Source organism: Phacochoerus africanus, chromosome 14 (genome assembly GCF_016906955.1).
Source record: "Phacochoerus africanus isolate WHEZ1 chromosome 14, ROS_Pafr_v1, whole genome shotgun sequence".
NCBI classification, from domain to species: domain Eukaryota; kingdom Metazoa; phylum Chordata; class Mammalia; order Artiodactyla; family Suidae; genus Phacochoerus; species Phacochoerus africanus.
Window position 1 is genome coordinate 24,348,590 of NC_062557.1, and position 19,065 is coordinate 24,367,654.

The window sequence follows — 19,065 nt, forward strand, 5'->3', positions numbered from 1 at the left end:
CTCCCATTTGGGGTGGGTAAGAAGTGGCCGTTTCTGCCGGGTCATAGGGTCATGGACTGCTCATCTTTAGAATCGGATGTTAAATACCTCCACACCTCTGTTTTGGAAGCTTTCTTTATGGGAGTCTTTTGGTGGTGTGTGTGGGGGGGGATAAGTAGGGGGCAGTATGTACTTTTTAATAATAAGGTTTATTTTTTATTCTAGAATTACATACTCAGAATGGTAGCAAGAATGAAAAAAATTTCCAGTCAGAACCATAGAATTTGATGTAAAGTAAGAAAGCTAATGAGAAATGTGCTGATCACTGTTAAAGACAAGACAGAATTAGGAAGAAGCAGCCTAGCTTGACAGGGGGAACGTTTAGAATAGATGCCTCTGGGACCGTCAACTTCAGCAAGACTCTCTTGCAATACTGAGGTGCTGTCACACTTGGATTTATTTGGCTCTGCAGGCAGGTTTTATGCTTCGTGGAAGCCTAGTTAACGACAGAGATTACACCCATGTTGCAGACAGAGAATGTGAACTCAGAACTGATTGTCGCGTATCCAGATCTCAGGGAGCACAAATGACAAAAGGGCCAGGATTCAACTCAGATTTCTGACCCACACTTTTTTTTTCTCATTCCACCCTGGCTCACCGTGTTTTTTGTGGACTGCACTTAAATTTATAATTAAGAGTTCCCATCATGGCACAGTGGTTAAGGAATCCAACTAGGAACCATGAGGTTGCAGGTTCGATCCCTGGCCTTGCTCAGTGGGTTAAGGATCCGGCGTTGCCGTGAGCTGTGGTGTAAGTCGCAGACGCGGCCCGGATCCTGTGTTGCTGTGGCTCTGGCATAGGACGGTGGCTACAGCTCCGATTCGACCCCTAGCCTGGGAACCTCCATATGCCGCGGGAGCGGCCCAAGAAATGGCAAAAAAAAAAAAAAAAAATTATAATTACATGGGCTTACGGAGCTACAATTAAAATTGTGCAAGGATTTTTGTTATATACATATATATATATATATAATATCTGCTCCTGCCGTGGAGGAAATTCTAATCCATCTGTCTGGAGAGAGCAATCAAGGCATCAGAGTGAGTGGGAGTTGTTCTGTCCCCTGGGTGGAGAAGGAGCACCCTTGAGGTTGAGCTGTGGACTGAGTCATGCACGTGGAAATCTGCAGCCTGCCCTCAGATGCCCCTCCTTCCTTCGGCATACAAATACTGCCAAGTGATCTTCTATGAATTGTTTAATTTGTCACCATACATGGGAGGTGCCCTCATCAGACCTACCTTAAAGGTGAAGAACTGAGGACGTACCGCTCAGGTGCCACATCCTTGGTCCCTTCCCTGAGGTCCCTTGTCTTGACACTGATGGAGGCAGGGCTTCAAATCAGGGCTTCCTAAGAAGACAATCATACATACGCAGATTTAGCTACATGACTTTTTTAATGATGACACAGTTGTCCAATGTCTTGAGGTGCCATTAATCCAACTAAAACTCCATTAATTATAGATCTAGGCTGTTTGCAATCTTACCGGTAAATAAAGTCCTAAAAGTGGGTCCAAGGATATGCATGTTTAAAAAAAATGTATTGGGAGTTCCCTTCGTGGCTCGGCGGTTAACGAACCCAACTAGGATCCATGAGGATGTGGATTCGATCCCTGGCCTGGCTCAGTGGGTTAAGGATCTGGCATTGCCTTGAGCTGGGGTGTCGGTTGCAGACGAGGCTCGGATCTGGTGTTGCTGTGGCTGTGGTGTAGGCCTACAGCTGTAGCTCTGATTCGACCCGTAGCCTGGGAACTTCCATATGCCACAGGTGCGGCCCTAAAAAGCAAAAAGATTAAAAAATAAAAATAAAATTTAAAAGTGTATTAGAGGGAGTTCTCTGGGGATCTAGTGGTTAGAATTTGGCGCTTTCACCACTGCAGCCCGGGTTCAATCCCTGGTCTGGGAACTGAGATCCGACATCAAGCTGCTGCTTGCCTCCATAAATAAATAAATAAATAGGTTAATTAATTAATTTATTTAAAAGTTATTATACTCTGTATCAGAGAGACTGGCAACCCAGAGCCCTGAGTTCAAATCTGGCACACCCAATCTGTTTTTGTAAATAAAGCATCATTGGAACAGATGTGCCCATTTGTGCGGTTTTTGCACCACGAAGGCAGGTCACCTCATGACCTGCATAGGCTGAAATATTTACTCCTCTGCCCTTTGCAGAATAAGTATGTTGAGCCCTGCTCTGTATCATAAAAAGAAAATGTCCTAGTGACAGAAACTTCAGATATGCAGAAAAATGGCAATGATTCTTCAAGAGGGGCACATGCCAGAAAACTGAGGAAGAGGTGTGTGTTTATTAAGAGACAACATGAGGTTGGTTGGTTTGCTTTTGAGAAACACAGTCCTAAAAACCCCGGGGGTCCAAAATAACCCCAATCAAAAGCCCAGCAGGATGGTTTTTCTTTAAACAAATAACTTCTGTTCCTTGCATCATTTGTGTTTAAGTTACTACCATGCCCCCCCCATTATTTCCTTTTTTTTTTTTTTTTTGGCTTTTTGCCATTTCTTGGGCAGCTCCCGCGGCATATGGAGGTTCCCAGTCTAGGGGTCGAATCAGAGCCGTAGCCACCGGCCTACGCCAGAGCCACAGCAACGCAGGATCCGAGCTGCATCTGCAACCTACACCACAGCTCACGGCAACACCGGATCCTTAACCCACTGAGCAAGGCCGCGGATGGAATCTGCAACCTCATGGTTACTAGTTGGATTCGTTAATCACTGCATCACAACGGGAACTCCTCTAAATGTTTTATAGAACGTGTGTCATACTACATAACAACAACACAGCCATCAAACATAGGAAATGAGCATGGAAACACACAAGTGTCTGATTCAGAGGCCCCATTCAGGTCTCACCACTTGCCCCAGTAATTCCTTTGTGGCAAAGGCCCTCATCCAGGATCACACCCTGCATTTTCTTATCACATCGCCTTAGTCTCTTTTGACCTGGAGTAGTCCCTCAGCCTTTACTTGATGTTCATGACCTTGACGCTAGAAGGCTACAGGCCCCCGTTACTTTGCAGATTGTTCCTCAGTTTAGGTTTGTGTGATGTTTCTTCGTGACTAGATGCAAGTTGCACAATTTTTTTTAATAGAAATATCAGAAGTGATGCTGTGTTCTCATTGCATCGTAGAAGGGGGTGCATGATTTTGATTTCTCTTGGTACTTATGATGATTAAAGTGATATTTGACAGATTTCTGTACCTAAAGTTTTTTTTTTTCTTCTTTGTAATGGATTAGTATTTTGTAGGGAGATGCTTTCTGTGTAAATATCTCATTCCTTCTCAGACTTTTTTTTTTAGGACCGCTCTTGCAGCATATGGAGGTTCCCAGGCTGGGGGTCAAATCAGAACTAAAGCTGCCGGCCTACACCACAGCCACAGCAACATGGGATCCAAGCTGAATCTGCCACCTACACCACAGCTCACGGATCCTAAACCCACTGAGCGAGGCCAGGGATCGAAGCCACAACCTAGTTCCTAGTTGGATTTGTTTCCGCTGTGCCACGACAGGAACTCCCCTCCTCAGAATTTTGCCTCCTTGTTTTAGAATCTTTTACTGGGACAAAGCTTCTTTGAAATTAACTTTTTATTTTAGAAGTTTATATTTATATTTGGAAAGGGCGTAAAGGCAGTACAGAGTGTCTTATACCGCTGACCTGGTCCCCCCCCCCTGCCCCCGACATACTAGGGTACATGGGTCCAAAACTAAGGAACTGACATTGGCACATGACTGTTCACTGAATTCCAGACTTGACTGGCTGTCACCAGTTTTCCATTAATGTCCCTTTTGTGTTCCAGGATCCAGTGCAGATACCACATTGCACTTAGTGGGCGTGTCTCCCCAGGCCCCTCTGGTTGGATAGCTTCTTGGTCTTTGCCTTCCTTGATCTTGACAGTCGAGCCACACTGGTCAGGTATCCTATAGACTGTCCCCGGTCTGGAATGATGGGTTTGCGAAAGAATAAACGGCCCTTCTCCTCACATCATGTGAGGGGTACGTGGGCCGTCACAGCACCCCTGATGACGGACCATTCTTGGGGTTGTCCATTCCCACTCGGTTAAGGTGGCATTTGCCAAGTTTCCTCACTCCTCAGAATTGCTCCTTTTCCTCGTCTCGCTTCTTTGGAAGCAAGAGGAGTCTTTCTTTGCCAAGTCTCCCGTCTTCAGAGGTGGGAATGGGCGTGAGAAGTAATCTCTGCATCCTGGAAGGGAAAGCATCTACCTACTGTTATTTGGAATTCTTCTCTAAGGAAGATTTCTCTCTTCTCCATTTATTTTTTTATTCCACTATGTATGTATTTATATCAGCAGGGGCTCCTGTGTATTTATTTTATACGTGGAGTCACAGTCCAGCACTGCCTTATTTATTTTGTGGCTTACGTTGTTCCGTTGTTCCCGCGCTGGCACTTTGGTGCCCTTTCAGGTTGGCGCTTGCATGCCTTCGACATGCTCCCACCTCTTTTTCTTCTCACCAGCTCTATTGAGGTTTTCATGTACGATGAACGTTACCCTTTTAAACTGTACAACGCGGTGAGTGGGTTTCAGTATATCCCCAGAGTCGTGCAACCATCAACACTATCTGATTTTAGAATCATCTCATCACCCCCAAAAGACCCCTTAAGTGGTACCTCCTCATTTCCCCCTTGCCCCAACCCCTGGCAACCACTAGTCCATTTCTATAGATTTGCCTTGTTCTGGACATTTCATGTAAATGGAACCTTACATAGGTGATGATTTGCAGCTTGTTTTTCACTGAGTGCAGTTTTCCAGGTCTGTCCCTGCTGGAGCAGGTGTTGCTACTTCATTCCTTGCAGCTTCTCAGCCCCAGTCCTAGGATCAGCCATTCCTCCCAGGAGGCCTGGTTCCTCTTAGTGGAGGATGTGATCACAGTTTTTTAATTCTCTCATCCTCTTCTCCATTTGTTTATTTATGTCAGTGTGGATTCAGAGGTTCCTCTTTATTCACTGAGTTAACATCCACGAGTATTGTTATTTTGATGTTCAAAATATTTAGCCTGTGGGAGCCCCTTCAAGCCAGCCCTTGTCATCCTTTTCACGTGTCACCACTGTTCTTTGAGCCGTTCCTTACGTTCTGGTACAGCAGGTGTTCTCAGCTCTTTTTGAACCTGCCCTGCCCGCAGTCTTCCAAGTCAGCTATTTCTTTCAGGAGCCCAGTTTCCTTTAATGGAGCACAGGATCTAGAGGCTTAAAACCTGGCTGCTAAGTGAGCTCATTGCTCCTAAAGTGCTGCTGCTTTCAGCCCTTCTCAGTGGACACAGTTCAGAAATCTACATAGGGGTGATCTAGTGGTTAGGATTCAGCACTTTCGCCAGTGTGGCCTGCGTGCAGTCCCTGGTCTGGGAACTGAGATGCCACATTAAACCACTGCACACCAAGGCCAAAAAAAAAATTTTTTTAAAGTATATATAAGGAGCGCAGTGGTTAACGAATCCGACTAGGAACCATGAGGTTGCAGGTTCGGTCCCTGCCCTTGCTCCGTAGGTTAACGATCCGGCGTTGCCGTGAGCTGTGGTGTAGGTTGCAGACGCAGCTCGGATCCCGCGTTGCTGTGGCTCTGGTATAGGCCGGCGGCTACAGCTCCGATTCGACCCCTAGCCTGGGAACCTCCATATGCCGCGGGAGCAGCCCTGGAAAAGGCAAAAAGACACACACACACACACAAAAAAATATGTATAAGGAGTTCCCATCGTGGCTCGGAGGTTAATGAATCCAACTAGGAACCGAGATTGCAGGTTCGATCCCTGGCCTTGCTCAGTGGGTTAAGGATCTGGCGTTGCTGTAAGCTGTGGTGTAGGTCACAGACGCAGCTCAGATCCCAAGATGCTGTGGCTCTGGTGAAGGCTTGGCAGCTACAGCTCCGATTCGACCCCTAGCCTGGGAACCTCCATATGCCACGGGAGCAGCCCTGGAAAAGGCAAAAAGCCCCCCCCCCCAAAAAGTATATATAAGTATACATATATAAGTAACACCTAGATAGCTGTAGACATGCACACATATATACGTACGTACACATGCATATATACACACGTTTATATCTGTATTTCTCTGTTTATATTGACGCCTAAGAGTTTCCACTGATACATCTAGTTCCTGTCCGTACCACATGGTTCATTCTCGTTTTCTCCCTTCCGTATTTGTAACTCCCTCTTTTGAGGCTGAGAAAGGAAAGTTCACTTCCATTATCCTTAATATATCTCCTTTCCAGCTCGTCTCCCCATACGTAACCACCTTCCCACATGGACATGTTTCTCCTTCTGCTCCCGCTCGACACCCACCACAAATGCACCCCCCACACACACACTGCTCAGCTCTAACATCCTTCTTTTCTTTCTTTTCTGGGCCATGCCTGCCGCATATGGAAGTTTCCAGGCTAGGGATTGAATCGGAGCTACAGCTGCCAGCCACAGCAACCCCACAACCCCAGATCCAAGCCAAATCTGTGATCTATACCACAGCTCACAGCCACACCGGATCCTTAACCCACTGAGCCAGGCCAAGGATTGAACCCGCATCGAACCTGGATACTAGTCAGGTTCTTAACCCGCTGAGGCACAGCGGGAACTCCCTAACATGCCTATCTGTGAGGCTTTGGACACAGGTTCCCAGACCGCCCTCCAGCCAGCTGACACCACTTCACGCCTCCTAACGTCAGAGCACGTGCCTCTTTCTCCTCTGTCTCGACAACAGTGAGCGCTGTGTCTTATTTTTCTATCTTTGCCAGTCTGAACTGGATAGACGGTTGTCTCTCCATTCGCCGAGCCCTCTAAAGGCTGTTTTCATTTGCTTGGTGAGCGTTCACAGGGCGTCTTCTGTGAGGCCATCACGGAGCTGCTTTCTGATTCTTCAGTTTGGAGATTGGGCATCTGTCTTTCCCTGCTAAGCACGTGAAATGTTTTGTGTCAAATCAGCAGTCAACATGTGTCAGTACAGGGGTGCCATCAGCCCTCCTTGGTGAACATCCACAGCGAGTGACTGTAGGTCCGGGCTGGTGGGAGAAGACTTGGGCGGACAGAGGGGCACTCCTGCTTCTCTCCAGGGCGGAGAGACAGCACCGCGTTGAAAGGTGCCTGGCGGAGGGGGCACTGACTTTTCCTATCTGTCCCCCTCCAGGTCTACATCCGTACGCCTTCCGGGGAGGTACAGACAGTCCTCGTCCAGGACAGTCCCCCAGCAACAGTTGCGACCACCGCCACCACCACTTGTAGCAGCCCCGCACCCCGCGCTGCCCATCTGAGCGGGACCAGCAAAAAGCACTCGGCCTCGATTCTCCGGAAAGAGCGTCCCCTGCCAAAGATCGCCCCTGCTGGGAGCATCATCAGCCTGAATGCAGCCCAGCTGGCGGCGGCGGCCCAGGCCATGCAGACCATCAACATCAACGGGGTCCAGGTCCAGGGCGTGCCTGTCACCATCACCAACACTGGCGGTGAGGGAAGGCCCCCGGGCCAGGGCGTGGGCAGCGGGCCTGTGCAGCCCTGCACACACGTGGGAACTGCAGGCCAGCCAGGGATTCCCGGGGTTTGCCTGGTCCCTTCCAGCTTAAATGCTCATCCACTTGCTCCTTACAGTAGCTCTGTGACATAGTTTAAAACCTTAGCATGTTGGGAGTTCCCTGGTGGCTCATCAGGGTGAGGATCTGGCATTGTCCCTGCTGTGGCTTGGACAGGTTGGATACCTGGCCCTGAAACTTATGTGTGCCAAGGCCAAAACACACACACACACACACACGCCCCACCTGTGCTCAAGAAGATTCTCCAACATAGGAATGCAAAGTAGTACAGACCAAAGACAGATGCCCCAGGATGGCTCTGGGTCAGGGAACTTGAAGACTTCTAGAAGGAGAAAGCCTCGAGTGAAGGTTGGAAAGGAAGGAACCTTTGGCAGTGGGACTGGCTTGGGCTGCACTTGGGTCAGTAGTAATATTTGGTCATGTTTACAGTATGAAAGCGGCCTGCAGATAATCAAAGGGACGTTGTAGCTCCCTAGCAAAAATGGCTCCTTGCATCCTTTAGCTGAGTGAAGGGCGCTTTTCAAGGTAGTAGGAGCTCTCGTCTCTCCTCTCTTCATCCTTAAATGAACTCCTGGCACTTTATGTGTTTGGGTCAGTGCCCCAGCGGGGGCGGAGGGGGGGCACTCACAAGGATACCAGCATCAGGCTAGGGACGCTCCCCCTGCTTTGATGGCCTTATGCACGTCCTGGAGGCCTTGTTTTGTTCCAGAACCCACAGAACTGTTTCTCACTCTCTAAACAAAAATCCTTGGAGACCTTCCTGGGAGCAGAGTTGGTATCTCACAAGGGCGTGAGGCTAGAGGAGATTCTGGAAAACACTCCAGGATAAGACCCATGTGGGCAACGCCTGGAAGAAATTTGGCCTGTGTAGTTAGTACAGTGGTTCAGGGCATTGACTCTGAAGCTGACTGGGATCAGATCTGAGTTATACCTTTTTTAGCCATGTGACCTTGCCATGGTATTGAGCCTTGGTTTTGTCAGCTGTAAAAGGGGAATGGTGATACCTCTTTATGGGGTCATGAAGGTTACATGCACGAATACATTTTAAGATTTCTAAAATAGTATCTGGCACATAGCAGGCTCTCCAAAATACTAGCTGCTTTTTTTTTTTTTTTTTTTTAGGCCACACCAGTGGCAAATGGAGGTTCCCAAGCTAGGGGTCAAATTGGAGCTACAGGTGCTGGCCTACACCACAGCCATAGCAACACCAGATTCTTTTTTTTTTGTCTTTTCTAGGGCTGCACCTGCGGCATATGGAGGTTCCCAGGCTAGGGGTCGAATCGGAGCTGTAGCCACCGGCCTAGCTCACTGAGCAAGGGCAGGGACCGAACCCGCAACCTCATGGTTCCTAGTCGGATTCGTTAACCACTGCGCCACGACGGGAACTCCCGCAACACCAGATTCTTAACCCACTTAGCAAGGCCAGGGATGGAACCTGTGTCTTCATGGATACTAGTCGGGTTTGTTAACCACTGAGCCACGACGGGAACTCCTTAGCTGCTTTGATTATCATCCTTACCATGTGCAGGAGGGAGGAAGGGGGTCAGGCTGCCTCCTCTGCCCCTTCGGCTTCCTCCCCCCAGAACTGTGCCCCTTCCCCTCCCCGACAGGGCAGCAGCAGCTGACGGTGCAGAATGTCTCTGGGAACAACCTGACCATCAGCGGGCTGAGCCCCACCCAGATCCAGCTGCAGATGGAGCAGGCGCTGGCTGGGGAGGCCCAGCCCGGGGAGAAGCGGCGCCGCATGGCCTGCACGTGTCCCAACTGCAAGGATGGGGACAAGAGGTAAATCGACGAGAGGGGCCAGGTGGCCAGCCTGGCGTGGGCCCTGCTCCCCAAGCCCTGCCTGGAACACAGACGGAGAGGGGCCGGCCGCACGCCACCCGGCCTCCTCACCCTTCCTGTGCCCCCCTGACCCGACCCCGCATCCTCTCTGCATCTTCACTCTCCCTGCTTCCCCTCCCCCCCACCAACCCAATGCCCAGGTCTGGAGAGCAGGGCAAGAAGAAGCACGTGTGCCACATCCCCGACTGCGGCAAGACCTTCCGCAAGACATCCCTGCTGCGGGCTCACGTGCGCCTGCACACCGGCGAGCGGCCCTTTGTCTGCAACTGGTTCTTCTGTGGGAAGAGGTTCACCCGGAGTGACGAGCTCCAGCGACACGCCCGCACCCACACAGGTCTGCTCCCCGCCTCTCCCCTACCGCCCCGACCCCACTGTCCCCAGTGACACGCAGATTCCTAGCCCTAAACCGAGCGAGAGCTACTAGCCTGTCTACTCCGAGTGCAAGACTCCCAGGAAATCCTCTACTGCAGTGCTTCCCAAAGCGAGGTCATTTGCACTGTGCAGCCTTGATGACTCCTGTGGTAGCTCCATAGTTTGTTATTTAACAAGCAGGCACTGAAGTGTATGAGGCACTATATGACACACTTTACTCGTTAATTTAAACCTCATAGTGACTCTATAGAGTTGGCACTTTTTTTTTTTTTGGTTTTTTTAGGGCCGCACCCACAGCATATGGAGGTTCCCAAGCTAGGGGTCTTATCAGAGCTGCAGCTGCCGGCCTACACCACAGCCACAGCAACGCAGGATCCGAGCCCTATCTGTGACCCACACCACAGTTCACGGCAACACTGGATCCTCAACCCACTGAGCAAGGCCAGGGATTGAACCCGTAACCTCATGGTTCTTAGTCGGATTTGCTAACCACTGAGCCACAATGGGAACGCCCAGGGACGGCATCTTCGTTATACCCCTTGTTCTGAGGCATGGAGAGGGGGACCAGGTCAATAGCCAGGGACTGGTGGAGCTGGGTTCAACCTAGATCCTCTGACTCTCTAGTTCACACTCTTTTTTTTGGCCACACTCGCTCATGGAAGTTCCCAGGCCAGGGTTCAAACCCAAGCCTCTGCAGTGAGAAGGCCTGGATCCTTAACCCACTGTGCCACAAGAGAACTCCCCAAGTTCACACCGTTAATCACTACCCCATATTGCCTTTCCTACTATTATTTACCGAATGATTTTCTTTAAAACATCACAGGCATGAGATCATAGCTAAATGTTCTAATGTACTGGCAAATAAATACAAAACCATAAAGCAGAGAAAAGTTCATCCATCCACCACCTAAGATCATCTAGGGTACCTCCAGTGTCCCCAGCACATGCTTTGAGAACTGCCGCTGTGGCAGATCCCCTCAGTGAGCAGACCCCTGCCCTCAGCCTGGGGACACAAGACCCAAAGCTCCTGGCCCGTGTAGTGGGTCAGGTCCTGCCTCCCCTCCTGCAGGCTGAAGAGTAAATACTCAGAACAACAACTGACCCAGCCTGGTGGGTGTGGCCCGAGCTGTTAGCACCCAGGCTGGCAGGTCAGAGAGGAGTGGGGTTTTCCTGTGACAAGAGGACGTTGAACCAGGGTTCATCAGAGGGACAGAGATCAGAAGAAAGCAGGCAACAGCCTACATGGGGTTGGGGCATAAGTATAGTGTGTTTGGCCAGAGATGAGGGATGGAAATGGGGGCGACTGGAGAGTGACGTCGAAGGGGGGAGGTGAGAAATGAGAACTGGGGGAGTTCCCTTCGTGGCTCAGCAGTTAACGAACCCAACTAAGATCCATGGGGATACAGGTTCGATCCCTGGCCTTGCTCAATGGGTTGAGGATCTGGTGTTGCCGTGAGCTGTGGTGTAGGTCGCAGATACAGCTCGGATCCTGCGTTGCTGTGGCTGTGGTGTAGGCCGGCAGCTACAGCTCCGATTCAACCCCTGGCCTGGGAAGCCCGCCATATGCCTAAAAAGCAAAAAAACCAAAAAAACAAAAAACGGGGGGGGGGATGTGGGGAAGGAAATTAAAAAAAAAAAATTTAAATGAGAACTGACAAAGGGGGCTCAGATCGGTAGACCACAGGGCAGACGGCCTGGCTTCACAGGTGCCCCCCCGCACGGCATGCCCCCTCCTCCCCTCTCAGGGCTGGGATCCTCTGTGCCCACGGATGGGGTGTGTGATGGGCCTGGCCTCTCCTCTTCCCAGGGGACAAACGCTTCGAGTGCGCCCAGTGTCAGAAGCGCTTCATGAGGAGCGACCACCTCACCAAGCATTACAAGACCCACCTGGTCACAAAGAACTTGTAAGGCCGCCTGAGGCCGGCGGCCCCGAAGATGCAGCCCCCGCCTGCTGTGTCCCGCCTGGGCCCCTGGCGGAAAGGAGGCCCGCGGCTGCCACGGGCCGGCCCTCAGCCCCTCCCTCGCGTTCTGCGACTGTCCCCACAGGAGGGGGCTCTGCTGCCCCTCACCCACCTCTTCCCAAGCCCTTTGGCTCCGCCCCGGCCCTCCCCTCTCACCACAAGCTCCTGGCCTGCCCAGCCCGTGGACCCTGGCCGTGCCCAATGAGACGTTCTAAACCAGGACGAGTGGGAACCCTTATTTCCAAAGGAAAAACATGAATTTCACTCCGTCGAGGAGCAAAGTGAGGCCCCCCCCCCCCGCCCCTCCCACAACACTGCCGGAGTCGCATCGTGCCATGCCCCTCCCTCTCCCGCACCGCCCTCGGCCCCAGCAGCCACCGCGGACGCCCCGGGCCCTGCACCCAGGGTACCACTGGCATCCAGCTCCACCCCAGAGGCCGCCTCCACTCCACACGCCCCTGCCCCGCCCCAAACTCTCCGCCAGCACATTCCAACTTTCTATTTAACGTCAAGCTACCCAAGGACTTCCCGATCCCCCTCTTTTTCTACGGAGAACGTTGCCTTATACTCTACTTCCGATGATGAACACTGTGTATTGTGTGTGCTTTAAAGACGTTTTATTTAATTGCTCCCTTCTTCCTGTCTTGTTACTCACCTCCCCCGTGCCTGCTTTCAGTTTAGGGTTTTGGGGGGGCAATGATAAGCATATGAATTTCTTTTCTCACTCTAGCGATTCTCTTTTCTAAATGACACAGCATTTCAACTCGAATCTGGATTAGATAAAACACCTTCCCCTCCTGAGCCTCCTCCCTCTCCTCACCTCACACCCCCCCCCCCCCCCCCCCGGGCCCAGCCCCAGCCCTACTTGTGTACAGTGTATATTGTATAATAGACAATTGTGTCTACTACATGTTTAAAAACATATTGCTTGTTATTTTTGAGGCTTTTAAATTAAACAGAAATCCAACTTTATTTTTAGTTGTAACTGCTTGAGGTATGTTTTATGAATTAAGTGACAGATTTGTTATCCTTTATTAACAATGTACTTTGTTGGTCAGCGCCAGGCTGACAAAAATTTTTTCTTGCTAATAAATTTAGTTGCCTGAGGCAAAATCTGCAACTTGGCAGCGCAGCTTCCTTCATCTTTGCCCTTGGAGAGTGTGGACGGCTCGGAGAGGGGACGCCCAAGGAGGGAGCCCTGGTCTTCCAGAGCCATCCACCCTGGGACCAGGACCTTGGCCTTGTGACCTTGACCCGAAAAGGGCCTCAGCCACACATCGACCTTGTGGCCCTGGCACAAGCCCCCAGAGCACCTGGTGGGGAGACTCCAGAGGGCAGGGCCCAGGGCATGTGTCCCTGTTTTGTTCCATAAACCAGATTTTGCCCAGATCAGAGCAGGAATGCTCTGCCTGGAGATTCAAGTCAACAGCGGCACCTTCCTGACCAGCAGGTAAATGCTTCTACTCAACTCTCCAACCCCTGGGGTCAGTCCGTTAGTAAGAAGCTTGGGAGAGAGGTCACTTCCTGAAGGCTGAAGAGTCTGGAGCAAACATAATTCCCCCAGCTCCTTCGCAGGGTGGGGGGGGGCCAGACCAGAACCCAGTTCTACCCAAGAGAAAACCCTGGACCCAGATGGTTTTTCTTCTATCCCTGCACCCCAGCACCCTGGGGAGGGCAGCGGGCTGATTTTGGTTTTAGCAAGTATTCTGGGGATCTGAAATTTTGATGGAGATCTTTTTGGGGGTGGGGCAGGGCTATTAGAAGATCAGTGGTCATGAGGTTGATACAGATTGAGATCGGAGCCAGCTCCATACCTGTGTTTACACCTAGTGGCGTGCGTGGGGGGTGGGCAGCTGCAGCACATCTGGGACAAAGAAAGGCGAGTTCTCAAGCATACAGAGTGTGCTTTTCTGATAGCAACAGTGCCTCTTTTTTTTTTTTTTGCCTTTTTCTAGGACCACTTCCTGTGGCATATGGAGGTTTCCAGGCTAGGGGTCTAATCGGAACTGAGGCCACTGGCCTACACCAGAGCCACAGCAACGCTGGATCCGAGCCACGTCTGTGAACTACACCACAGCTCTAGACAATGCTGGATCCTTAACCCACTGAGCAAGGCCAGGGATCGAACCTGCAACCTCATGGTTCCTAGTCGGTTTCGTTAACCACTGTGCCACAACCGGAACTCCAACAACAACGCCTCTTAATCAGCCTCAAAAGGACCCAGCCAGAGTGGCAGTCCAGTGTAAGAGTGGCAAGGCTCATTTGGAGTTATCCATTCCCTCTCTCTGTTTCTTTTGTCACCGGCAGCCTGTGTTTGTGCAAACAGCTTTTCCTTAGAGCCAGTGCACCCTCACGTCAGCTGAAGAAATAAAAAGATGGATCTCAGACGGATCACCAGTTCTCTGCCCCCATCATGTCTTTGTTAACAGGCAGGGACTCCTGTCTCAAGCACACGGAAGCCCTGTGAGTGATATCAGACCAACCACTGAATCTACCCTGATGTGGAAGCCTTCTAACCAGCCCAGCAGCCCTACATCTCCCTGTTGCACTGACAGGAGGAGGAAGACGTGAGGGATGTTACCCCACTCCTCACGCATGGCTTGTGCAAGTGGAAACCTGCCTTGCTGTGTTCTGGATTGGGACTGGTGGAGAGAAGGAATTTTCTTTTTTTTTTAGGGCCGCACCCGTGGCATATGGAGGTTCCCAGGCTAGGGGTCCAATTGGAGCTATAGCTGCCAGCCTATGCCAGGGCCACAGCAATGCCAGATTCAAGCCATGTCTTCAACCTACACCACAGCTCACGGCAACACCGGATTCTCAACCCACTGAGCAAGGCCAGGGATCAGACCCGCAACCTCATGGTTCCTAGTCGGATTCGTTTCTGCTGCGCCACAATGGGAACTCCAGGGAGAAGGGGAATATTAACAACTGGCCTCTTTCTGCCGCATGCCCCCCACTGGCTTTGCTCTCAGGCACAAAGAACTTTGCTTCCTGGGAGGTGATTCCAAGCCTTGTGCTTTATGCTTCAAGTGCAGAAATTGACCTGACACTTCCGCATTCTTTGGAAATGAGGCGCCTACCTCTAGCGAGCAGAAAGATGTGCTGGCACTCAGGATTTCCCTTTTCCAGTGAAACATGGGTTCAAAAGTTATGCCTAACCATCTCTGCCTCCCAGGAGGTGCCTGAGTTAGAAAGGAGGCAGGACGATGTATTTTGTCTCGCATGGCGGATGGCCTGAGAAAAGAATGGGCAGCCTGGTGGCATGTTAGTGCTCATCTGTTCATTTTGCTTTTGCAGGCCACACTCACGGCATATTGAAGTTCCCAGGCTAGGGGTCGAATCGGAGCTACGGCTGCCAGCCTACACCACAGCCATAGCAACATGGGATCCGAGCTGTGTCTGTGACCTACACCGCAGCTCATGGCAAAGCCAGACCCCCACCCACTGAGTGAGGCCAGGGAATGAACCTGCAACCTCATGGATACTAGTCAGATTCGTTTCTGCTGCACCACAGTGGGAACTCCCAGCCTTCCATCTGCTTTAATCCATCCCTATTTACTTGAGGGTTGCAGGGGGTGGGGACTGTTGATGGTGGGACGCAGCGCAAGCTCACCCTAGGCCAGAGGTCTCCAAAGGACACCTGACCAATCCTGGTTGAAAATCTGGGGGCAGGCCACACAGCTCCGAGTTCCCTCCTCTGTCCCCTTCCCTCCCTAGGATCCCCCGCACCAAGGCTGCTGCTCACGGGCCCCTCCTGTCTGCTCAGTGCTGCTCAACGCTGGGGCTCACCCATCCCAGATCCTAGGAGTACAGCCCAAAAGAAAAGGGGGCGGGGGAAGATCCCCCTCTCCTGAAGGCACATCCACACAAAGTACTTTGTTTTTTCTTAACTAAACCAGCAAGCAGAGTTCAAGCTTCCTTCAACCTATTAAGTCCATCATCCTGACAATCTCTCATTTTTTTGGCCACAGTTTGCAGCAGCTTGATGTGGGATCTCAGTCCCCAGGCCACGGATTGAACCCAGGCCGCAGTGGGTTGGGTTCGAAAGCAGCAAATCCTAACCACTGACCATCAGGGAACTCCCCGACAATCACCTTCTGAAGGCCCTTTGAGGCCCTCATTCGAGTTTAATGATGACAGCCACCTGCACCATCTCACATCCCTGGACCCATCAGGGACATGTGGCTGATGGAACACGGCTGAGGTCTACATGGTGGTGGATCCCAGGGGATCCACCTAACTTGGGGATCAGACACTGCCTTGGAACGGAGGCCTCTTGTGACCTGACCGAGGTCTTCGTGGCTGGGATGAAGCCACCAAAGGAACCGCATAATCTCAGGACAGGTGGCAGTTGGGTTTCCTAGTAAAGAGGTCATCAGGGGTCAGAAGAGCAGGAAGTGAGCCTGGAAGGATGGAGCAAAGAACAGGGATGTGGATGAAAAGAAAGTAAACAATGGAGGGAGAGGAAGAGAATCAGGGCTTGGAGAGGAGCCTCAAATACCTGCTCGTCGGGGAGTTCCCTTCATGGTTCAGTGGTTAACAAACCCGACTAGCATCCATGAGGTTTCGGGTTCGATCCCTGGCCTCTTTCAATGGGTCAAGGATCCAGCGTTGCCATGAGCTGTGGTGTAGGTGGCAGATACAGGTGGATCCTGCACTGCTGTGGCTGTGGTATAGGCGGGCAGCTGTAGCTCCAATCCAACCCCTAGCCTGGAATGTCCATATGCTGCGGGTATAAAAAGCAAAAAACAAGCCAAAAAAACCCCCCCTGCTCATCCAGGTTGTGGGCAAGAGGAAATGAGAAATGACCGCAGGTCAGGCCAACAGGATCGACCAGGATCTTCCAAATGAAATTGAGGAGCTGTCAGGTCATACCGGTTGGGCCTGCTAAGAACCCACCAGGTGCCCTCCTGCCTGTGGCCCACTCCCACTCTGATTAGCCACTGTCTGGGCTGACAGATGCCTCAAAAACTCACTCAGCTTGCTCAGCCTTGGAAAGCTTAACACTCCCCCCAGCCAACAAAGACACTCAAACCTGCTCCCACCAGGTGCCCAAAACCTCCGAGCCCTCCTCACCAGGTACTTGAGCTTCACTAAGCTTAAGACAGGACTTTTAGGGAGGTTCTGTCATGGCTCAGCATAAACAAATCCGACTAGGAACCATGAGGTTGCAGGTTCGATCCCTGGCCTTACTCAGTGGGTTAAGGATCCAGCGTTGCCATGAGCTGTGGTGTAGGTTGCAGACGCAGCTCAGATCCAGCTTTGCTGTGGCTGTGGTGTAGGCCAGGGGCTACAGCTCCAATTCGACCCCTAGCCTGGGAACCTCCATATGCCGAGGGTGCAGCCCTAAAAAGACAGAGGGAAAAAAAAAAGCCTCCTCCTCCAACAGGCCTCCACTTCAAAGAACAGCATTGCCCACCTGTCGCCTGATGCCATCCAGATGAGTCGAATCCCTCCTCTCCAACCCCTCCACCTCCCAAACTTAGACATCAGACTCCCTGCCCCCAGCTTCAGCTTAGAGCATGCAGCATCTCCCAATGTCCCCCACAGCCCCATCACCCCACCCGCCCCACCCTCCACTTGATTACCAGAGTCACAGCCCAAAACACAAATCCAATCCCCAAGCTGTAAGTGAGATATTTAACTCAATCAATCAGACCGAAAGGTGATTTTAAGGACATAAACGCAAAAACATCAGGAGGACACAGGCAAGGCCTAGTCCCCAAACTCACAGCCTTCAATTTCATATAGAGAAACTGGGTGCCTCTGCACAATACAGTACGGCAATATACCTGCTATTTGTTGAAGACACTCCAGAAAAGATTAGTAATTTTACAAAGTTGGGTGGGGGTAGGTGGGCAAAGTGTTTGAGAGAAAGCAATAACAATAAAAACTTCATTTTTGGAGTTCCTGCTGTGGCACAGTGGGTTAAAGACCCAACTTTGCCGCAGCTACAAAGTAGGTCAAAGAAGCTGCAGCTTGGATTCAATCCCTGGCCTGGGAACTTCCATATCCCTTGGGCGTAGCAGTAAAAAAAAAAGAAAAAAAAAATCATTTTTTCCCAAGCAGACAAGCCCCTGCTGGGGTTGCAACAGCAGCAGCACAGCCAGCAGCAGGTATGTTCCCCCTTTTGGTTTGTACTGTGAAGAGGCTTTGTGATTTTTTTTTTTTTGTCTTTTTAGAGCCACACCCGCGGCACATGGAGGTTCCCAGGCCAGGGGTCTAGTCGGAGCTGTTGCCTCCAGCCTACACCACAGCCAGAGCAATGCCAGATCCAAGCCATGTCTGCGACCTACGCCACAGCTCACAGCAACGCCGGATCCTTAACCCACTGAGTGAGGCCAGGGATCGAACCTGCAACCTCATGGTTCCTAGTTGGATTCATTTCTGCTGTGCCACGACGGGAACTCCTGCTTTGTGATCTTGATACCAAATCCCACTAGGCAGACAAGCACAATACAAGCCTACTTATTATCTTCAAGACAAAGGGGAAAATATAAAAAGGCAACCAGTTGCAAACGTCTCACTAACAGCCAAGGATGGAAGACACTGTCAGCATCTAGTACTTTTTCTCTCTACCAGGTTTTAAAAAACAGGAATCAGACACTCTCATTTGACAACAGCAGAGGAGAAAAACTTAGAATAATTATCTAAAAGCCTGGCCCTTGTCGCTGCCTCCTTGCCTGGCCCGGCAGTTCTCCCCCATGTCGCTCCCACAGTGTCACTCTCTTCCTGGCATGCCTGTTCCACTGTGCATCTGAAGAACACTTACCCAAATCATGTGTCTGCTCCCTTTATGAAGCCTTTCCTGTGTGACCCCTGAAGACCACTTCCTCCCTTTTGCTCCCCTTGACCTTGCAAAAACATCAATTAAAGTTCCTGCAACTCCTTAGCTTATGGGTATGCCTCCCCCTATAGACTATAAACCCCTTGCGGGCAGGAACTATGTCATCTTCATCTTCAGACCTTGCTTAGTGCCTGGTCCAAAAGAAGCCTTTATCACCTGTCTACCCCACTAAACGGAGCCTTTGGTTTTTTTTTGTTTTTTTTTTTTTTTGGCCACGCCAAAAAAAAAATGTGGAGGTTCCAGGGCCAGGAATTAAGCCTGCACCACAGTAGCAACCTGAGCCACAGCAGTGATACCACTACCAGGGGACACCCATGAGCCCTTGCCTTTTAAGCAAATCATTTAAATGATCCTTGGTGCCCTAGAATCTTGGGCCCAGGGGAGCACAGCCCAGCAATGCCAAGAGGGTAGCCCCATAAACAAAACCGTCTGTACAGAAGGGTACTAATTAGTGCTTACCTAGGT

At 51.0% G+C, this 19,065-nt stretch overlaps 1 protein-coding gene and 1 long non-coding RNA gene across 4 annotated transcripts in view; one reads left to right on the forward strand and one right to left on the reverse strand.

Annotated features, from left to right (window-relative positions):
• Positions 1-12,725, forward strand: part of SP2 (Sp2 transcription factor) — a 31,733-nt gene extending 19,008 nt beyond the window's left edge. For both annotated transcript variants that reach the window (XM_047759334.1, XM_047759335.1), the window contains 4 exons: positions 7,179-7,491; positions 9,186-9,360; positions 9,561-9,754; positions 11,600-12,725. In XM_047759334.1, the coding sequence (XP_047615290.1) occupies positions 7,179-7,491; positions 9,186-9,360; positions 9,561-9,754; positions 11,600-11,700 (783 nt within the window). In that variant the 3' untranslated portion in view covers positions 11,701-12,725. The remainder of the gene's footprint in view (positions 1-7,178; positions 7,492-9,185; positions 9,361-9,560; positions 9,755-11,599) is intronic.
• LOC125115288 (uncharacterized) overlaps positions 1-19,065 on the reverse strand; it is a 36,684-nt gene that overhangs the window by 16,131 nt on the left and 1,488 nt on the right. Inside the window, exons 2-3 of one of the 2 annotated variants that reach the window (XR_007132027.1) lie at positions 1,275-1,384; positions 170-475 (exon numbers count right to left, since the gene is read on the reverse strand). This is a non-coding gene — a long non-coding RNA (uncharacterized LOC125115288). Of the gene's footprint in view, positions 1-169; positions 476-1,274; positions 1,385-19,065 lie in introns of those variants that run through there. The other variant, XR_007132026.1, reaches the window with a different exon arrangement.